This window comes from Panicum virgatum, chromosome 9N (assembly GCF_016808335.1).
Source record: "Panicum virgatum strain AP13 chromosome 9N, P.virgatum_v5, whole genome shotgun sequence".
Taxonomy (NCBI): domain Eukaryota; kingdom Viridiplantae; phylum Streptophyta; class Magnoliopsida; order Poales; family Poaceae; genus Panicum; species Panicum virgatum.
Window position 1 is genome coordinate 18,524,688 of NC_053153.1, and position 20,366 is coordinate 18,545,053.

Here is a 20,366-nt window from a genome sequence, read left to right on the forward strand (position 1 = left end):
ACAAGCGTCAAGACAATGGTGTTTGAAGTTTGACCAAATTATCAGACAATTTGGTTTTAAGGAGAATAAAGTGGACAATTACATATACACTAAGTTCAGGGGGAGTAAGTTTATCTTCTTAGTGTTATATGTGGATGATATTCTTTTAGCCAGCAGTGATATCAATTTACTACTGGAAACCAAGAAGTTCTTGTCTTGTAAATTCGATATGAAAGATCTTGATGAAGCATCTTATGTTTTGGGCATTGAGATTCACCGAGATAGATCCAATGGGATTTTGGGGTTATCTCAGAAAACGTATATTGAAAAGGTACTCAAGAAGTACAATATGCATAAGTGTTCAGCTTCGCCTGCTCCTATTGTCAAGGGCGATAAATTTGGGACATTTCAATTTCCGAAGAATGAATATGAAGCTGCACAGATGAAGACTATCCCATATGCATCAGCAGTGGGAAGTATTATGTATGCACAAGTGTGCACTCGCCCTGACTTAGTATTCATAACTGGGATGCTTAGCAGATATCAATCCAATCCTGGAATTGATCATTGGAAGGCCGTTAAGAAAGCCTTGCGTTATATACAAGGCACTAAAGATCTCATGCTTACATATAAGAAATCTGATAGCCTCGAAGTAGTAGGTTATTCAGATGCTGATTTTGCAGGATGTGTTGATACTAAGAAATCCACGTCAGGTTATATCTTCACACTCGCAGGTGGGGCAATCTCGTGGAAAACTCCAAACAAACAGTTACTGCTTCATCAATGATGCAAGCAGAATTTGTAGCATGTTATGAGGCCACGGGACAGGCAACTTGGCTTAAGAACTTCATCCCAGGATTAAGAGTGGTGGATAGTATCTTAGGACCACTCACTTTATACTGCGACAATCAGCCAGCAATACTTTATTCGAGTAACAACAAGTCAAGTGGTGCTGCCAAACACATTGACATAAAGTACCATGTTGTGAAAGATAGAATTCAAGATCAAACAATAAGTTTGAAATACATAAACACAAAGTTTATGTTAGCGGATCCTCTTACTAAAGGCCTACCACCCAGTATACTCAGAGATTATGTTGCCGGCATGGGTTTGATAGAAAAGTCTTTAATCTTGAATTAATTGGAACCGTGAAGACACCATCTCCCCATAAGCTAAGAGGACTCATTTTGAGATGTAATAGGAACCATAGTCATTTGGTTCAATAGTACTTAATTGACTATTGTAATATACTATCTTGGTGTACTATTTATCATAGAGTGAGTCTGTACCTTTATGTATGATGATGTATGAGCTCTTAAGTTAAAGAAGTTTGTTTTGATGTAAAATGGTGTACGATAGTAAATAGGGACTCTCGGTACATTATTGACCGTTATGATCTTTTTATCTTTGTATGTTGTTTTATTAATGAATAAACTTATAATGTTTTAATCTCACGATCAAGGGGGAGAATGTTGGAATTGATCTTAGCCGTTAAAACATAATTGAATGGCTAGGATCAAATCCATTAAAACTCAAAACCATTTGAGCCTCAAGTTTTACTAGAAGACTTGGGTCTCAAGTAAGATCAAAACTTAGCCATTAAGTCTTGCAAAACCATTTGAATCTCAAACGGTTTTGCCTGTGATCAATGGGCAAAATCTAAATCTATGGGTGTGGTTCCCCTATGTGTGTAGTGGCTATAAATAGAGGGGAGAAGGGTAGAACTCAAGCTAAGTAATTCATCCCTCTCTCTCGTATATATCTATGGGTGCCTGTCTCCGCGCGATTTGCATCCTGGCCGTGGCCGCCGCCTCTGGCTCTGGCGGGCTGGGTTCGCGGCCATCGCCGGCCCCACCATCACCTGCGCCATCCATTGATGGCACCTTGATTGACCCCTCTACGAGAGCGCCCTAGCTACGGCGGCTAGCTTGCTGCAGTAGGGCAGGAGGCTGCGCCATTACGAGCTCGCGCTGGTGCTCCTACTACGCGATCGAGATGCCATCATCTTGTACCTTAACAAGGAGAGAATCGAGCAGGTCGCACGCTGTGATGACATACGCTGCGAGAGCTAGAACTAGGCTGCAGTAAAACTACCGGCCTGGCGCCCGCCTGCGCTCTGGATCGACTGCGTATTTACTCGGAGGTCGGAGCGGGGGGCCTACCCCGGCCGGCCGGAGGAACAGTGATCCCGATCATGGCCGCCGGCCGGCCAATATGGAGATCTGGAACTAGTAATTCCCCGTCGTCCTGCAGGCAGAGAGAGAGAGAGATAGGCCAGCTGCGGCTGCTGAGGTGGTGGTGGTGGTGGTGAGCAGTCCAGGGCAGGGCAGCGCTACTTGATGGCAATCACAGGCGCCAATCCGCGGACGTCGCTTTCGAGGCTCTCATTAATCCCATGCATACATGCAGCTAGCGCACACATGAGACGCCATTCAATAGGACCCCCGTCGTCTTCCCTCCGCGCCAGGAAACCCTCCTCCACCGTTCCATACACCCAGCACCAGCAGCTAGCTCTGGTGCTCGGCTCGGCTCCTCTCCTTATATACGCTCACGCACTCACCGAAGCACCTGATAGGCTGATACCTAGTAGCTAGGACGGGTAACCTGCTGCGGCGGTGAGAGCCTGAAACGACAGCACGTACTCTCGATCGCGCGCGGCCGGTGAAGTATGGCGTCGTCGACGGCGGTGGCGGCGGGGGACGACACGGCCGGGACGCGGAAGGACGGTACCGGCGGCGGTGGGGGCACGGCGCCGCCCCCGGCTACCCAGCAGCAGCAGCCGCCCCCGCCGCCGGAGCAGGGGCTGAGGTGCCCGCGCTGCGACTCGCCCAACACCAAGTTCTGCTACTACAACAACTACAGCCTCTCGCAGCCGCGCCACTTCTGCAAGACGTGCCGCAGGTACTGGACCAAGGGCGGCGCGCTCCGCAACGTGCCCGTCGGCGGGGGCTGCCGCAAGAACAAGCGCTCGCGCTCCGCGGCGGCCGCAGCCGCGGCCGCGGCCTCCTCGCGCCTCGCGCTCAACCTGCCGGTCGATGGGGTCGGCGGCGACCAGCAGGCGGCGGCGTCCGCCGCGAGGCTCGGGTTCCTTGGCGCCGCTGGCGCTCCGGTGGCGTCGTCACCGATCGGCTGCGCCCCCGCGGCCGACTACCAGCAGGCAGCAAGCGCCGCCGCCGCCGTCGGGATGATGGCGCTGCCGAGGCTCCACGCCGCCCAGGCCGTCGGGCAGTATGTGCCGTTCGCGGAGTGGCCGTCGGGGGCCGGCGGGGATGTTTCCGGCGGCCACGGGATGAACGGTGGCGGCGCGCACGCCGGGGCGGTGAGCAGCAGCATCGCATCGTCCATCGAGTCGCTGAGCTTCATCAACCAGGACCTGCACTGGAAGCTCCAGCAGCAGCGGCTGACCACCATGTTCCTGAGCCCGCCGCCGCCGCCTACCTCTTCGGCGGCGCACGTCGACGGCGCCCCGGCATCAGCGTCCCACATCGGCGCCGCCTTCCTGCAGATGGCGGGGCCGCCGCCCGGCATGGAGTCGGCCATGCCGGCGGCGACGTCGTGGTTCATGGACAGCTCATCCTACGGCGTGCTCCCTTCCCCGACCGCGCACGCTAACAACACAGCCGCCGCCGCCGCCGCCTGCAACGTCGTCAGCAGCGGCCGGAGTAGCGGCGACGACGACAGCAGCGCCAACTGCAGCAGCGCGATCCCGTCGTGGGGCGACATGTCGACGTTCGCGATGCTGCCGTGAGCTCGCTCCGCCGTCACCATCTGATCGGTCGATGGCGGCGCGCTCGAACAAGGAAGAGCTCCAAATTTGGGAGGGCTGATTCCGAAGGAATTGAGCTGGCACAGGATCGGTGCATGCATGCTGAAGCGCCACTTTGTTCTGTATGTTAATTTAACTAGCTGCCCATCTCTAACTTCAAATTAAATATTGGTCAACCATTGTGTGTGGTATATTATATATTATATTTGTCAAAGACATTCTACTCGGCGATCATGTTGTCATGGTAGTCTTTTTTCTTTTTCTTTTCTTCTTCTTTTCTCTTTACTTCATTCTTGCTCTTTTTCACTTTGTCGACCCACGCATCCATGCATATGAATCTGTCATATATACGTCAGATCATGTTGATTACTCTGTGCTCCAGTAGTACTCCTCATCCTCACCTATATGTGATCTGAAGGTCCCTGTGGGAGGGAAATAAAGGGGATTGATTTCGATTCAAATCTTGGCAGGTTTTGACTTAATGTTAATTTTGAATTGTATATCGATCAGCATATATAGTGTATATATATACACGTTTGGCCTGCCTTTAATTTGTTGTTTGGAAATTAGTAGTACAGTAGTGCTTACGATGAATTCAGTTTCGTTACTTGCTTGCACAGCGCACACTGCACTGGTGCAGCAGCGTGGAGGAGCTGGTTGGTTCTGTGGTCCGATCGATCTATCCGTGGAGAGATCGAAGATGCATGGGGAGTGCGGCAACGGCAAGGGTAGGGCGCAGCTGTAGCGCGCACTGTTCCTGTGGGTGTGAGCTGTAGACGCGTCCAGGTCCAGCTCCAATGGCAAGGCCCGCGGGCAGGCATGAGATGACCGGTGGTGATGGTGTGTGTTAGGAGGGCGGGCGGGGTCGGGTCACGGGAATCCCCTCCCGTTCGTTCCCAATCCCTCGTAGAGCTCGCGAGCTGCCACACACACGACCAGGCCAGCCAGCCACGTACTTACCTGCTACTCGTCCGCTCCGGCAGCACAAGTGAGGCTAGGCTTATTAGGCCCAGTTTAGTTCCCAAAAAATTTCAAGATTTTCCGTCACATCAAATTTTTGGACACATACATGGAGTATAAAATATAATTTAAAAAATAACTAATTACATAATTTAGCAGAAAATGATGAGATGAATCTTTTGAGCCTAATTAATACATAATTGGATATTAATTATCAAATAAAAACAAAAATACTGCAGTAACCAAACCCAAAAAAAATTCACGAACTAAACAACGCCTTAGCTTAAATACCTACCACCCAAGCTCTATGTTACTATGACAGCTGCTCTCTCTCAGTCTCTGTTCCCACTCCAGCTAGCTAGTGGGCCTGGCAATGAACCTGCGCTACTATATCCAAATCCAATGGTGCAGGAAGACGGTAGCAGCACATTCGGGCCTGCCAAGGCGGGCGCCGGGCCCGGGAACAGTAACGGCCTGACAGCCCTGTCTCAAGCGATAAATACATTCCATGAGCGATGCACGCGTCACGGTCCGGGCGAAGCCAGCCTCCTTTCCCGTCTCCGCAGCCGGGCCCTTCCATTCCTGGGATCGCCATTAATGGACTTCACCGATCCGCCGATGGGCTCGGCTCTGCCGCAGGATCTCCACTGGCACCCCTGGCAGCGCGCGTGCAGCGGGAGGCCGTCTGAGATGGTGGCCGGGCATGACGACACCTCCAACTCGCTGCTCCAGCTCCGGCCGGCGTACGGACGCGCAGCAGCGGCAAAACTTTAACCAACATACCAGCTGCTGCCTGCTGCCTCCACCGGATTGGACGTCTGCGTTGACGTGCTCGGTGGATCGATCCACACGCGGGCTCCACCGGATTGGGCAATTTTTTTTGAGACTTTTACAATACTAATTAAAAGTATTAAATATAGACTAATTATAAAACTAATTACATATATGGACGGAAAATCGCGAGATGAATCTATTAATCCTAATAAATCTGTCATTAAAGGTCGTTTACTATAGTACGATATTATCTAATTATTGCATAATTAAATTCATTAGATTCGTCTCGCGATTTTACTCGGAGGTTATGAAATAGATTTTATCAGTTATCCATATTTAATACTTCTAATTAGTGCTTAAACGTTCGAAGTTACTATAGCGCGTGAAAATTTTTGGGAAGGGTTCAATTGTCGCCGGGCTGAGGAACCAACACTGTTGCTAGATCACTTCGCTGCTGCTGGGGCTGCCTCAACCCGGGCAAGCAGATGGCATCCACAGTCCTCATCGTGATGTTAAATTTTCCCCTCTTCTCAGTCTCCAAATCTTCCATCCAATTATTTTAATAAATTTTTACTAGAAAGTCTGGATCGGAGTAGTAAGCATATAACAGACAGTAGACATGAACATCAGTGGAAGAAATAACTAATGAGCATATAGCTGAGAAGAGGCTACTGAGTCAGTTGCAATGCGACAGCGAATTGGGTGGCAACCATATATAGTGGGCCAAACAGAGGTGTCCACAGCACAAGCATCCATCAAGTTTAGTACTCCTATACCAGTGTCAGGTACCAGTAATCCCGGACGAGGACTTGGCAGAATCGGCGATGGTGTACGTCATGGAACCTTTTGTAGAGCAAAGCCTAGGTTAGATCATCCTCGTCTTCTTCCTCCTTTTTCTTTAGCTCGTTCTTTGCCTTCAGAAGGAGTTGTTTTCCAAGGATCCTGAACAGAAACACACATAAGACACCTCGTGTAAAGGGGACGGACCTACTATCCAAGTCAAGTAGAAAATGATGCGTTAGTTTGTCTTAAATATATAACACCACTAGCCTAGAAGAGCACCTGCCAAAAGCAATGAAGGGAAATTAATACAGAGAGGTTCCCAATTTACAGTACCAGGCGTGTCATGCTGTCAAACTCCTTTACGGCGTCAGTAAACTTGGCAACGTCTCCTTCATCCATAGAGGCTGCAAGATCCTGCCATGCAACTTTCAGTTCAGTAAACATGTTTTTGTTACCAGACAGCTTGGAATGACAGCCTTTTTGGGGATTCATTTTAGATTGTTGACGTCCAATAATGCCATAGTGTTATGAAATCATGTAGCTGAAGCTAACAATGTATTACTCGATGAATAGTCATCAAGAGGAACACAGTGAAAAAAAAGGAAAGCGAGTATAATATTGTACCTCCAAAAGCTTGTATTCACGTGTCCCTGAGAAGGTTGGGTCAATGTCCTGCCACAAGGAGTAACGCTTAGAAACTTGACAACAGCAACAGACAGTTCAATGGAACAGTTCACACCTGACAGCGCTCCAATGAATTATTTATAGCAACAGGATCACCTCTACATAGTTGGCAAATGCCTGCTTTAAGTAGAATTCCTCGGACACTGTACTTGAGAAGGTTATTGTTTATTGATTTACGAGCAATTTCTTCAAAGAGCTCGGTTTCCTTTTGGTGCCTGAAAATAATGGCAGTATGTGTGCTCAATTGTGCTAGAGACGCAATCATGCAAATTATCTAACAAGCTAAGTAATCATCAGGAGAGTCAATAAATAGTTCAAAGAGACAGAGAAGTAACCACCTAACAACTAGACCAGAAAAGTGGTCAGTTCAAGCTAGCACATTAACCTACCCATTTCAAACCAAATACATATCCTGATTTAAAATCGGCCAATTTACAGGGGAAATTAGAAATGGCGCCAGCAGCTTCATAAGTACAAAATAAAATCCAACTTTAACTATCATATAATGACAATCAGTCTCATGCTTTGATTTGTATGCAGCAAAGATAAGCAAAGAATTTAAAACAGAAAATAACTATTAATAGAATGCTAACTCTTTCTCAGTAGCCTAAAATGTCTCAGTTAATGCCATTGGGTAATCTAGATGTTATTCCATCATTCATCATGCTATTTAAGGCAATCTCATTTTAAGGCAAAAGATCTTTAAGGACATTCAGTGAAGGAGGGGGGGCACAAAGCTCGCTGTTAAAAAACACATGTACCTATGCATTTTCTATTAAGAATGGTCTTTCATTTCCTATCAGAATTCCCCCACGATAGCTGAGAATACACAAAAGTTCATAATTTCTTTTGTGTTGTGGACGCCTTTGTACGAAGCGTGCAAGAAGCAGAAGACAACGCCCACAATGGAGCAGAACTGTGGCTGAATTTCAGTCGGAAGAGTTATCCATTTAGCAACTAAGTAGTTAGCTATCGTTTTGAAGAGTTAGTTGTTTGAGAATTTGTTTGTTTGTTACCGAGGTAATAGCTGAGATTGTTAGGGGGCAACTCTATATAATGAGTATAGCAGTTCAGATCCTCCACTTGATTGGCTGTCCAGAGCCTCTAAAGAGGGTAAACACGCCATCATTTCCTTGCCTGTCCTTCCACGAAACTACACATCACTAGTGCCTTGTAAGGTTTAGCAACCAGTCATTAAATTAGAAATCAGAAAGCATGTACTGAGCATATGTCACACCCTGAAATTTTTGAATTTCAGGATGTGATTAAAAATTAAAAATAAATCAGTGTTTTTCTCATAATTTTAAAATTTTGTCAACACTTATTTTCTTTACAGGGAATTTATTGTAAAATAAAATATATGTTGGTTGTTTTCCAAATTAAACAAGGTTGTTCTTTTGTGTTGCATTCATGCCACCTTTGCATTGTTTTATTGCTTGTTGTTCAATTTAAATTTGAATTCGTATGAGTTTGAATTTAAATTGAATGTGTTTGAATCTTTTCAAAAATGGAAAACCAACTCTTTTCTCTCTTTCTCGTTTTCAGCCCAGCCCACCTCCCACTCTCTTTCTTTTTCTTCTCCCGCGGCCCAAACCCCCCTCCCGCGCCGGCCCAAGACATTCCCCAGCCCGGCCCAGTCGGCACCCCCTCTCCCGCACCGGCCGACAGGCGGGCCCCACCTGTCGGGCGTCCCCTTCCTCGTGCTGAGCCGGGACTCCCCTGAGTCCAGGTGCCGCACGCGCTGGCGCGGCCTTCTTGGCGCACGCCGCTGCGCCGCCTTGGGCCCGCACGCCAAGGATCTCCGCCCCTATAAATAGCGGCCGCCCGCGCCCCTAGGACCTCCTTCACGAAGCCGCAGCCGCCGCCGCCCCAAACCCTAGTTTCGTGGCCGCCATTAGAGCTTGAGCTCGGAGCTCCGTGCCGCGACGCCGTTCCGCCGTCGCCCCGTCTCTTTTGTCTTGCCTAGGAGATTCACATCAAGGTGAGAGAGCTCGCCGCCTCCTTTGCTCCCTCCGTCTCGCCCTCCTTCACCCGGGACCGCTCGCCGGAGCTCTAGCTCCGCCGGCCGCCGCTGCGCGCCTGGTTCCGGCCGCCTAGGCCATCTCCCGAGCGCACCAACGAGTTCGCGTGCTCGCGCGCAAGCTTCCTGTCCTAACCCGAGATCGAATCGAGCCCCGGAGTGCCAAAACGGCAACCCCGGCGAGATTCCGGCCGTGCGCCGCCGCGCACGCTCGCCGCCGGCGTCTCCCACCACCGCCCGCCGCTCCTTTTCACTGGAGCTGTCCGATCTCGATCCGATGGATCGGATTAGATCCAAACCCAACCAAACACAAACCGTTAGATCTAAAACCAGTGGCCCAGATCGGGTTTGACCCGAGTCAACTGGGTCAATACCGGTCAACGATGCACGTTTTGTAAACGAGTCCCCCTTCTTTTTCAAAATTAACCCGCAGTCCATCTTAGTTCAAAAATAATTACATACAAGCCCTTTTCTTTTTAGTTTAGCCCCTGTTCTTTTGTAAAATAGAACCCGCCGTCCCTGTGTTGTAGTTTAGCTTGCTAGCTCCTGCTATTAAGGTTTAATTATGTTTAGGCCCCTGGTTTCTTCATGTCTAGCCCTTGGAAGCTCTGTTTCTTTACAAATAAGCCCCTAGAACCCTGTTTTAGCCATAACTTCTTCGTTTTAACTCCGTTTTCATCGATTCTCGCGCTCACGTGATCCTTGCAACGTGTGCAATAGCTTTATAACCTTTTTATCCTCCGTGAGCACACTTTGTTGTGTCTCACAAATTTTTTTTTTCCATTAGTCCTTAACCCTTTGGTTAATCGCGACTAAATCCTTACTAATTGTTTATCCCATAGTTTCCACGTCCTAGCTCTGTTTTCTGTGTTTCTTGTGCTCTCGTAACCGTAGCAGCGAGCCCTATCCTTTAGTGCGTTCTTTTAAAGCCTTTCTTTGTTATGGTGTATTGTTCTTAGATGTATCTTTTTGTTTGCTTTGTATGTTTGCCCGAAGATTGTTCCGAGTAGAAGGATCATTGTTCGAAGATTGAAGAATCAAGATTTCCAAGTGAGCAAAAGCTGAAGAGCAGTAAGAGTAGCTTTTCGTTGGAGAAAGGCAAGTGACCCTAACCATCTTTTTATCTATGCTTATATACAAGAGTACTTGATTTAATTGGAACATGGAGAACCACCCAAGAAAACCGTACAACCACAATACTATATGGCTCTGGTCTTGGCTAAGTAATTAGATGAACTATATGTTGTGTTGGGGTTGTTCCGCTTGGTGGTTATGAGTTTGTGTTGTGGAGCGGGTGAAGGAAGCTGTGTCTTCTGAGGGACCGCAAGGCAGGGACCAACACATACATATAGGGATTCTTTGTAAAGGCCTCGTAGCGTCCCTATGCAATCACACATCGGAAGTGTGGTATTGTGCCTAGCTAGCACATTGCGTGGTTGGGTTCAAAGTTCTTCGGAACTTTTACGCGAATTGTGGTGAAAGTGTACAACCTCTGCAGAGTTAAAACTAACCGGTTAGCCGTGCTCACGGTCAAGAGCGGCTTGGACCCTCACATGATTAATGAACTTAAAGATGGATATAAATTATTTTCTGGTTATTTCTTGTGGCCTTGCTGAGTACCAACCATAAGTGTACTCACCCTTACTTACTGCTGCTCAGAAGGGAAAGTTGTTGTGGAGTATTTTGAAGATGTTGCTGAGTTCTAGGCGTACGCAACCCCCAGTCGATTGCCTGTGAAGTTTGGAGCCTTCGTTTCCAGGATAAGCTGTATAACTCTGATAGTCTTTTATTTGTTGTATTTCTCTTTTTCGTGATACTGTTACTGATTATTCACTTATAATGTCTCTATATGTATGAAACTTGATCCTGGCATACATATAGTTATGCATTCGGTTTTCCTCTTAAAACCGGGTGTGACAGCATAGAATACTAGCGAAAATCTGCACTTATGTCAACACCAAAATAGTATTTTATTGGTAGATTTTTTTAGTTATTCAGAATTATTTTTTGCATAAAAGGCCATCGTTATGTAAAGCTACAGGTAAAGCTTACTTTTCCAGCTGAGCATATATTTCTGCAATTTTCTGTGTCATGCTGTTTGCCTGAGATGATTGTCCCTCACTGTCAAAAAGATCAGCAGCCCGACTCAGGTAGACTGCAGCATTCTCTAAATCTTATTCCTGCTGATAGATTTCACCGATATCCTGAAATGTTCAAACTCAAGGCCATCATGTTGGTGTTTCTATATAATAACGAGAATTCTTTGGTTCATTTGAGTGAACACATAATCCAGGTGCATTGTTCGGTAATACAGATATGAAGGTTATTCTATTACAGTACAAGAATGGTAAAAGAAGAAAGTAACATATAGACACCCATGTGCTCATATAATATTAAATGATCATCAGTAGTGTACAACCTTGCTGTATCTTGCAGCCATGTTCAGTCTGCCAATTTCCAAGAAAAGATTGACAGCATTGTTGAGTGCTTGAGCAGCATCTACATCAAACATTATATGCAATAATTAGTAAAAGCATGTTGAAGCATGATCAATCATACATCTAACTTCATTTGGCTCGGTTGGATGCCGTAGTCATGGACCAAATTCAATTAATGATGTTCGCTCAAAAGATACTCAATTAATGATTTGTTTAGCTATAGAAGGTATATTACAGCCTTAAAGTTTCATATATCACATTAAAACAATTACTTTTAAAGGATATTGCACCTTTTGCATGCAAGCTGCTAGCCTTGTCCCAAGGGTAGCCAACTATGGAAAGAGGCAGATATATTCAGCAAGAAGGAACAAATCAAGCAGCGTAACTTGGTCAACTGAATGATTTTCGCTAGCCCTGAAACTGATATCCCAGAAAATATGTAGGACCTATCGAATTGTATATCGAGCTAGCAAATACTCCCTCCATAGTCAAAAAGAAAGTCGTTTTGGACAGCGATATGGTCTCCAAAGATTAACTTTGACTTCTTATTTGTACAAAAATATTTATCACAAAGTGATATATTTATATTTTTATGAAAGTATTTTTCAAGACAAATCTATTCATATGGTTATTGTATTTGAAACTCAACAACTTAAAAGTTATTCATGATTTATATTCTCAATGTTTGACCCAAACATTGTCCAAAACGAGTATGGAGGGAGTACATTACAGAAAGAATGGGGAAAAAAGAAATAACAATGGAGGATATTTATCAAACTCAGGTAAGTGTAAATAGAAGTACCTTGTGGTGAGAACTTTTTGTAGCAGTTTGCAGCCTCAACATAAGCAGAGGCAGCCTCATGCTTGCTATCTCCCTATACAATAAACATTGGCAGCATGTCCACAATTTAATTCCCATGATCCCATAACATGGTAAGCAGAAAACAAACGAGAGCCAGAGGAGAAGTGGAGGCAGATGGAGCGACTCGTTTCCCCTCCCGTAGTCCGCTCCCCCACCAGCCCGCCGCCGCCCACTCCGGGCACGGCGGCCACCCAGCGGACGGCGCCCCACCCCACCGTGACGCCGCCCGCCCCCTCTTCCTCTCTCTCCCCCGTGCCCACGGGCCGTTCCAAGTTCCAGAGGTGGCAGAACGCTTCTCCTCCCTCTGGTTCCCCGGAGTGTTCTTCTCCTACCCCATTCAAGGACGCCCTCCTTCGGTGCGCGCCACCGGCAACCTCGTGGATGGCCCCTTGTGACGCTGCTCGCCGGGTGCCGCCGCCCGTGGTGTCCCCGCCGTCGCGGGCCGAGGTGACGCGCATCGTGCTGCGTCCGGCGGACCGCCGTGCTCTGCCCGTACGGCGGACCGACTCGGATGGATGGCAAGAGGCGAAGAGTCGACGTGCTCGCCGCGCCCGTTTGCGTCAGGCCCGCCTGCCCCGTCGACGGGTCCCTGGGGATCTCCGGGGCAGGTGTTTCAACTGCTTCTCCGAGGATCACCGGGCGGTGGCGTGCCGTTCCAAGCCGCGCTGCTTTGTGTGTCGCGGGCTCGGGCACATCTCCTACAGGTGCCAGCGCCGCCGCACGGACGCCGGCTCGACGGGACAACGGAGAGTCTGGGTGCCGATGGACGCCGCCCCCGCGGCAGGCGCTCTCGGCTCGGTGTCGACCTGTTCCCCTCCACTCCCGGTGGCCACGGCAACCCGCACTTGCGTGGAGGCGGCCGGTGTTGGACGACGTCGGCGTCGTTGCCGGGGCCGGCGTGCGGCCTCTCCTGGCGGACCACCATCTCCTTCCGTTCCTGGTGGTGACGTCGAGGGAGATGGGGGCAGATGCGATGTTTACTCGGGATTGGCCTCGAGCGATGATGGGTCCTCGGCTGCAGTATCGCGGCCTCGACGGATAATTGATCGCTCGGCCAGCATCGCGCAACGGGAGGAGGACCTCTCCAAGGCGTTGGTCGTCTCTGTGTTCGGGGACTGCCTCGACGGCTCGGCGAGCGCAATTTCGGCTACGATCGCCGCCCGCTTCGAGCTACAGAGTTCCCAGCTCTTCGTACGACGGTTTGGCCCGGCAAGTTTTCTGGTTATCCTGCAAGATGAGGCGGCGGCAACGCGGGTGTTCAATGGAGGACGTCCGATCGTCACCAATTCCCACCGTCTTCATGTTCGGCGGTGGTCGCGGTTCATCAACGCCAAGGCGGCTTCTCTCCCTGTCGCGGTAGAGGTTGAGCTGCGTGGCATACCGGCTCACGCCTGGGAGCTCCCAACGGCGGAGGCCCTGCTCAACGATTTCTGCTGGATCGGCGACCTGCACCCTGAGACGGCGGAACGTCGTGATGTTTTCCGCCTGGCAGGCTGGTGCTCCTCCCTGGAGTCTGTCCCATCGGAGGTCGACTTGGAAATCATCGAAGCTCCCGTCGCCGGCGATGGCGGCATCCCTGCCAAGCGCTCCCTCCTCTATCCTGTGGAGGTATCACTCGTTCGGCACGACCAACCTGATCCGGCGGTCCACCCTACCCCTCCCCCGCCGCCTCCGGCCGATCGCCGTCGCCGACGACGCTGGCGCCGCCGCTACGCGCAGGCCGATGCGGCAGCGCTTGGGAGCGCGGGCGGTGGGCCTGAGGAACGAGTCCCAGTGCAACAACGGCTCGGGTCGGTGCGGCTTTCGCGCGGCAGTGTTGATGGCGGGCGGGGGACTCGGGGCAGGGGCGAAACCGAGGTTGTCCCCTCCGCCACGGGGGCGTATTCACTGGAAGAGCTCGGAGGAGCTGCTGAGTGCCTAGCGGCCCGTGCTGTTGCGTCTCCCGATGCGCCGGTTGAGATCCAGCACGAGGAACTGGCGCTCCAGCCTGAGGAACTTATCGCTGAGAAGTTATTGGTCGCGCCTGCCCCCCTGCTACCGGCTACCAGTCCCTTGGTGGCCGCGGCGGCCTTGGACTTCGGTTTTGGGGGGTGCTCTGCTGGCTGTGCAAGTGCGTCTCCCATCTTGCCGGTTGAGACCCAGCACGTGGAACCTGCCAGCTTGCTAGGGGCGGCCCTGGATGTTGGAGAAGTGGTGACGGATGTTGGCGATCCCCTGACGTTGACCGTTTCTGCTGGCGAGGGTGTTGAAGGATCGATGGCACCCCTGATCTCGACGAGCGATGCTTCTGCACCACCTGCACTACACTCCTCGCCGACCTTTTCTGAAGACCCGTCGCTTGAAGCCCTGGAAGCCCTCGTCTTTGTGGAGACCGCGGTTTCAAGGGCCACTGCTCCTCACGGCGGGGTAGATGGTGGTCTCAGGGTTTACTACAGACGCAAGCAGCGCTCGCGGCAACCCTCGCCGCCGCCTACAGAAGTCGCACCGCCACAGCTAGCTGTGGCCCCCACTGGTTGCTCGCCCGGAGCAGGGGAAGCCCAGTCGCCGGCTACTTTGCGTAGGATGGAGTTCATTGACAACCTCACCAAGAAAACTGACAGTATTGTGGCACTCCCTCCGGTCATCAACAAAAGACGGAACAGGGCGCCTCCTCCAACCTCGGCTCCACGCAGAAGCCGGCGTAATGCCGGGCTGAGCGCTGAATTTGGTGGCATCCCGGACATTGGAGCCCGGAAAACTGTCATCCGCTCCCTCGACATCGCAATGGAACAGGAGCATATTGACCAACGCGTCCTGAACGACTACGCCAAGCTGTTCAGCAATCTCCTTTCGATGTCCCATGTCCAAGCCCTAGCGGCTTTGTTTGGCTGGAATGTGCCCGAGTGACTCAGGAACATGAGTAATGTAATATAAGTACAGCGTTTTAGTGCTGATTGGTTATCTGGTGGTCGGTTGTTTCTTCTGTTGCTCAATGAATCCGTCCAAGATTTTAATATGGAACGTGCATGGGTTAAATTCAACTGCACGCCAAGATTCATTGCGGTCGCTCGTGGAGTCCACTAAGGCCGATATCGTGTGTATCCAGGAGACTAAGATGGAAATCATATCCAAACAGATCCTGATCTCTGCCCTGGGTTCCTCCTTCAGCCATTTCAGTTTCGCCCCTTCGGTGGGTGCGAGTGGGGGCATCCTAGTCGCTTGGAAGCATGACCTGGGTCCAGCAATCTCCACCCGGGTGGATGCTCACAGCACTTTAGTCCAATTTCAGCCAGCTGATGAGGGAGGTGAACCTTGGTGGCTTACGTGTGTGTATGGACCTCAAGGCAATGATGAGAAAGTCCAATTCCTACAAGAGATACGTAGTATTCGGGCAGCTTGTCATGGCCCGTGGGTGCTAGCAGGTGATTTTAATCTTATTTACAGAGAGGAGGACAAGAATAATTCAAATCTCAATCGTGCAATGATGGGTCGTTTTCGGAGAACACTTAATGATCTAGCATTGAAAGAGTTGCCACTTTCTGGTCGCAAGTTCACCTGGAGTGGCGGAGGGCCATCCCCAACACTCTATAAGCTGGACAGGGTGTTCTGTTCAATGGATTGGGATGGTATGTTCCCGAATTGTTTACTACAAAGCACAGCATCCATGGACTCGGACCACTGCCCCCTCATCTTGGGGCTTGGTGATTTACTTCATGGTAAAGGAAGGTTCCATTTTGAGTCCTTTTGGCCACGATTGGATGGTTTCCAGGATGTGGTCGCGGAAGCCTGGAACTCGGTCGAGCCACATTTCTGTCCCCTGGAAACGTTATCTTTGAAGCTTAAGGCACTTACCCGAGTTTTGCAAAGCTGGAGTCAGAAGAAAATAGGTCATATTGCAACCCAGCTTGCCTTGGCCAAGGAAATTATTCACCAGTTCGAGATTGCTCAAGACAACCGTCAGTTATCTGTCAGTGAGCTGTGGTTGCTGCATACACTGAAGAAACATTCACTTGCACTGAGTTCCTTGCAGCGAACCATGGCTAGGGTACGATCTAGGATTGGGTGGCTAAAGGATGGTGATGCCAACACCGCGCTTTTTCACTCTCAGGCGCAGTACAGGAAGAGGAAAAATTTCATCTCTAAATTAGTTTCAGAGGACCAAGTTCTTACAAGCCACAATGACAAAGCTGCAATAGTTTTTGAGTTCTACGACAAACTCCTTGGCACGGCTGAACAGAGGGATATTTCTATTGACCTTGATAACTTGGACCTCGTTCAACATGATCTTGCCGAGCTGGAGCTGCCTTTCGGGGAAGAGGAAGTGTGGAACGCCATCAAACACATGCCCTCGGACAAGGCCCCGGGACCTGACGGTTACACTAGCCGCTTCTACAAGTCGTGCTGGGCCACCATTAAGCCGGATGTGATGGCGGCCCTTGCTGCAGTACACCGTGGAAATTTCAGAAATCTACACCTACTCAACACAGCACTTCTCACATTGTTGCCCAAGAAAGAAGGTGCTGTCCATGTCAAGGACTTTCGGCCTATCAGCCTCATCCACAGCTTTGCCAAACTTGTCACTAAACTGATCGCTAACCGGCTGGCAAGCAAACTAAGTGCTATGGTGGCTGCAAACCAAAGTGCATTTGTTAAAGGTCGTTGCATTCATGACAATTTTATCCTAGTCCAACAAACAGCAAAATTCCTCCACCAACAAAAACAACCTCGGATTCTCTTGAAGTTGGATATCTCTAAGGCGTTTGACTCAGTCTCTTGGGCGTTTTTACTGGAGATCTTGCAAAAAAGGGGTTTCGGCCCAAGATGCCGAAATTTGATCAGTGGTATCCTTGGCTCTTCGTCCACCCGGATACTACTTAATGGCATTCCAGGAGAAGAGCTGTTCCATCGGCGTGGGCTTAGACAAGGTGACCCCCTATCACCTATGCTATTCATCTTGGTTATGGATGTTCTAAATTGTATGGTCGAGAAAGCAAACAGCGAGGGGCTCCTGCAACCATTGGCTACAAGGAACATCCATCACCGTGTCTCCATTTATGCTGATGATGTGGTTTTATTCCTCCGCCCATTGGCCACTGATTTGTGTATGGTTGAGAATTTGCTGCAGCTATTTGGAGCTGCTACGGGCCTTAAAACAAATATCCAGAAAAGCAGTGTCATGCCCATTCAGTGCTCGGAGGATGAGTTGACGGTTGTGCAAGCACATCTCCCTTGCGAGGTTCAGAACTTTCCCTGCAAATATCTTGGGCTGCCTCTCTCCATCAGGAAGCTAAGCCGTGCACAACTCCAACCTATCATCGACAAGATTGCAGAAAAACTCCCAGGGTGGAAGGCTGATTTGTTGAATCGTGCAGGAAGAGCCATTCTTGTGCAGCATGTTCTAACAGCCATGTTGATATATGTTGCTACTGCCCTGGAGCTTCCCCCATGGTGCCTAAGGGCCATTGACAAAATCCGAAGAAACTTTTTATGGCGAGGTAGAAAAGAGGCTAATGGAGGGCATTGTCTATTAGCCTGGCCTAAAGTTTGTATGCCTAAGGAGCTTGGTGGTCTTGTATCCTAGACCTGCAACGTTTCAGCTGGGCACTTAGAGTCAGATGGTTGTGGCTCGGAAAAACTGAGCCTGCAAGGCCGTGGAGCTCCCTCCCAGTTCCAGTTCACTCTTGTGCCAAGTCGCTATTTGCTATTGCCATACATACTGAAGTAGGCAATGGAGAAAATACTAAATTCTGGACCGACAGATGGCTGAATGGGTGTTCCATTGAGGTACTTGCCCCTCATCTTTTCGCTTGTGTTCCAAAAAGGAGGGCTAACAGACGAACTGTCAAGGAAGCTTTGAGTAACAATGTGTGGCTTGGGGACATCCAAGGTCACTACTCGGTCGCTGTACTTTCTGAGTACCTGAATGTTTGGGACCTGATACAAGAGGTTGTTCTACAACATGATGTTGAGGATGTCCACAAGTGGCGTTTTGAAGCTTCGGGTCAGTTCTCTACCAAATCAGCCTATGAGGCCCTTTTCAATGGATCCGTTTATTTTGCAGTGGGCAAACTGATCTGGGGCACTTGGGCACCAAAGAAATGCAAGTTTTTCATGTGGCTAGTCGCCCATAACCGCTGTTGGACAGCAGACAGACTTGCTCGTCGGGGCCTATCACATCCAGATCATTGTCCTCTTTGTGAACAAGAAGAGGAGACAATCAACCACCTTCTCTCGGCATGTGTGTTTGCCCGGCAGTTTTGGCATCGGTTTTTGGGCTGTTTTGGATTTCAGGCTGTCACGCCTCTTCCTAATGATTTGGATTTCTTTATGTGGTGGCAGCAGGCTGGTGACATGATAAGTGCTGGTGTGTTGCAGGGGTTCAATACCCTGGTCGTTCTGGGAGCATGGTCTATTTGGAGGACTAGAAATGATACTGTGTTTGATAGGATCGCTCCCAGTGTTGATAGAGCCCTCTTGCTTGCACGGGATGAAGCTGAACTTTGGATGCTTGCAGGTGCAAAGGGGCTGAGTGCGGTGGTCGCGGTCGCATTTCCTGATTAGGAGTCCTATATAGCGACAGACTAGTGGTCACGGTGGTTGTTTTATTGTTTTTGTTTATCGGCGCGTCTGTAACTTTCAAACAGTGAACCCCAGGGGCTGGGGTGGTGGTGTGTGTCTTGGGTGCGTAGTGGTGTGTGTACTTTGGCTATTTTGGCATTTTTCCTCTTCTTAATGCAATGATATGCAGCTCTCCTGCATATTCGAGAAAAAAAAGAAAACAAAACGAAAGTGCTAGCCAAACAAACCTGCAGATGACAATCTGCAATCCTTTTGTATACGGCATCCGCTCTTCTCCCTGTAGCAAATAGTTACCGTGATTAATAAGGATAGGAAAATTTTCTTTTCCTTGAATCCAAAAGAGAAGTTGATCAATTCAATTCCAGTACGAAGAAATCTGCAACATGGATTGTAAATGGATTCGACAAGGATGACAAGGCACAATAGCTATTGAACATGCATATCAGGACTTCAGGATCCCTAAATTCAGGTGTCATACCAATACTATGGGGTAGTATACAGAATTCAACATTGTAATGAAGACACTAGACGAGTCAATTATGCGGCCAGAACAAATGGGTGGGTGGGGGGAAGTGGACGATGTGAGAAACAAAACTTTGCATTTCAGGAAAAAAAAAGGGCAAATGGATGATAGTATCAGGGAGATCAAAATTCAGATCGCGCTTTTTCCATCATGGGCTATATCGCGTAAAGAAATTAAAAAATTTCAGCACTCGCGTAAAGAAATTACAAAATTTCAGCACTCGCGTAAAGAAATTACAAAATTCAGATCGCCCTAATAGGCAGCATCGAGAATTTCCTGGAAATCATGAATACCGCGGGTAACCCCTTCCCAACCAAAATTACTCGTATGGAACCGTAAACCTAGATCTCAGAAATTGCGTTTCCGTTCGCATCCCCAGCGATCCCAAAGAAACGACATTATCAGACACCTACATACATATATACGACCGATCGCGCATTAATGTCTCAAAACTAGCACATGAAGGCGAGATTGCAAAGGCATGCAATGCACCACGGGGGGCGGGGGGCTCACAGTTCTTGGCGAGCTTGAAGAAGTTGCCGGCCTTGTCGAGGAGGTCGGCGGCATCCTCGTACTTGTTGCCGAAGAAGCTCCAGCCCGAGAGCTTCTGATCGGCCTTCTTCTCGAAATCGTCCCCCCGCGCCTCGTTGTCCCCCATCCCTCTCGCTCTCGCTCTCTCTCGCTGCTCCTCCGGTGCGGCGTCGCGGTGGCGCGTGCTGCTACCGATCGCTGGCTCGCTGCCGCCGGGCTGCGGCGTGGGAAGGGAGGGGCTTTCTCGGGTGGTGGGGACGGGCCAGATGTGATGGGCCCACAAAGTCACAACTCGGTTGGGTTCCACCGGGTACACGGGTGAAGGTGAGGCACCGCCAATGTGAAGTAATTGGTCCAGCTGCACGCCACAATTATTCGTCATCTTCAAATCTTCAAAAGGGGGAAAACAAAAATGAGTTTTTAGACGAATCAATCCATACAACAATATATTCATAGAAGAGCAAATTTGCACCAGAAATCTACTTATT

At 49.4% G+C, this 20,366-nt stretch overlaps 1 protein-coding gene and 1 pseudogene across 1 annotated transcript; one reads left to right on the forward strand and one right to left on the reverse strand.

Moving 5' to 3' along the window:
• The first annotated feature begins 2,356 nt into the window (after positions 1-2,356).
• Positions 2,357-4,206, forward strand: LOC120687691 (dof zinc finger protein DOF5.3-like). The gene has a single exon (XM_039969718.1). It carries the CDS (start codon positions 2,648-2,650, stop codon positions 3,725-3,727), a length of 1,080 nt encoding a protein of 359 aa, XP_039825652.1. The 5' UTR covers positions 2,357-2,647; the 3' UTR covers positions 3,728-4,206.
• A 2,133-nt stretch (positions 4,207-6,339) lies between these two features.
• Positions 6,340-20,256, reverse strand: LOC120688522 (annotated as a pseudogene).
• Positions 20,257-20,366: the final 110 nt, after the last annotated feature.

What these genes read in the sequence shown, in the direction of transcription:
- LOC120687691 (XM_039969718.1), top strand. Translation starts at nt 2,648, where the DNA reads ATGGCGTCGTCGACGGCGGTGGCGGCGGGGGACGACACGGCCGGGACG.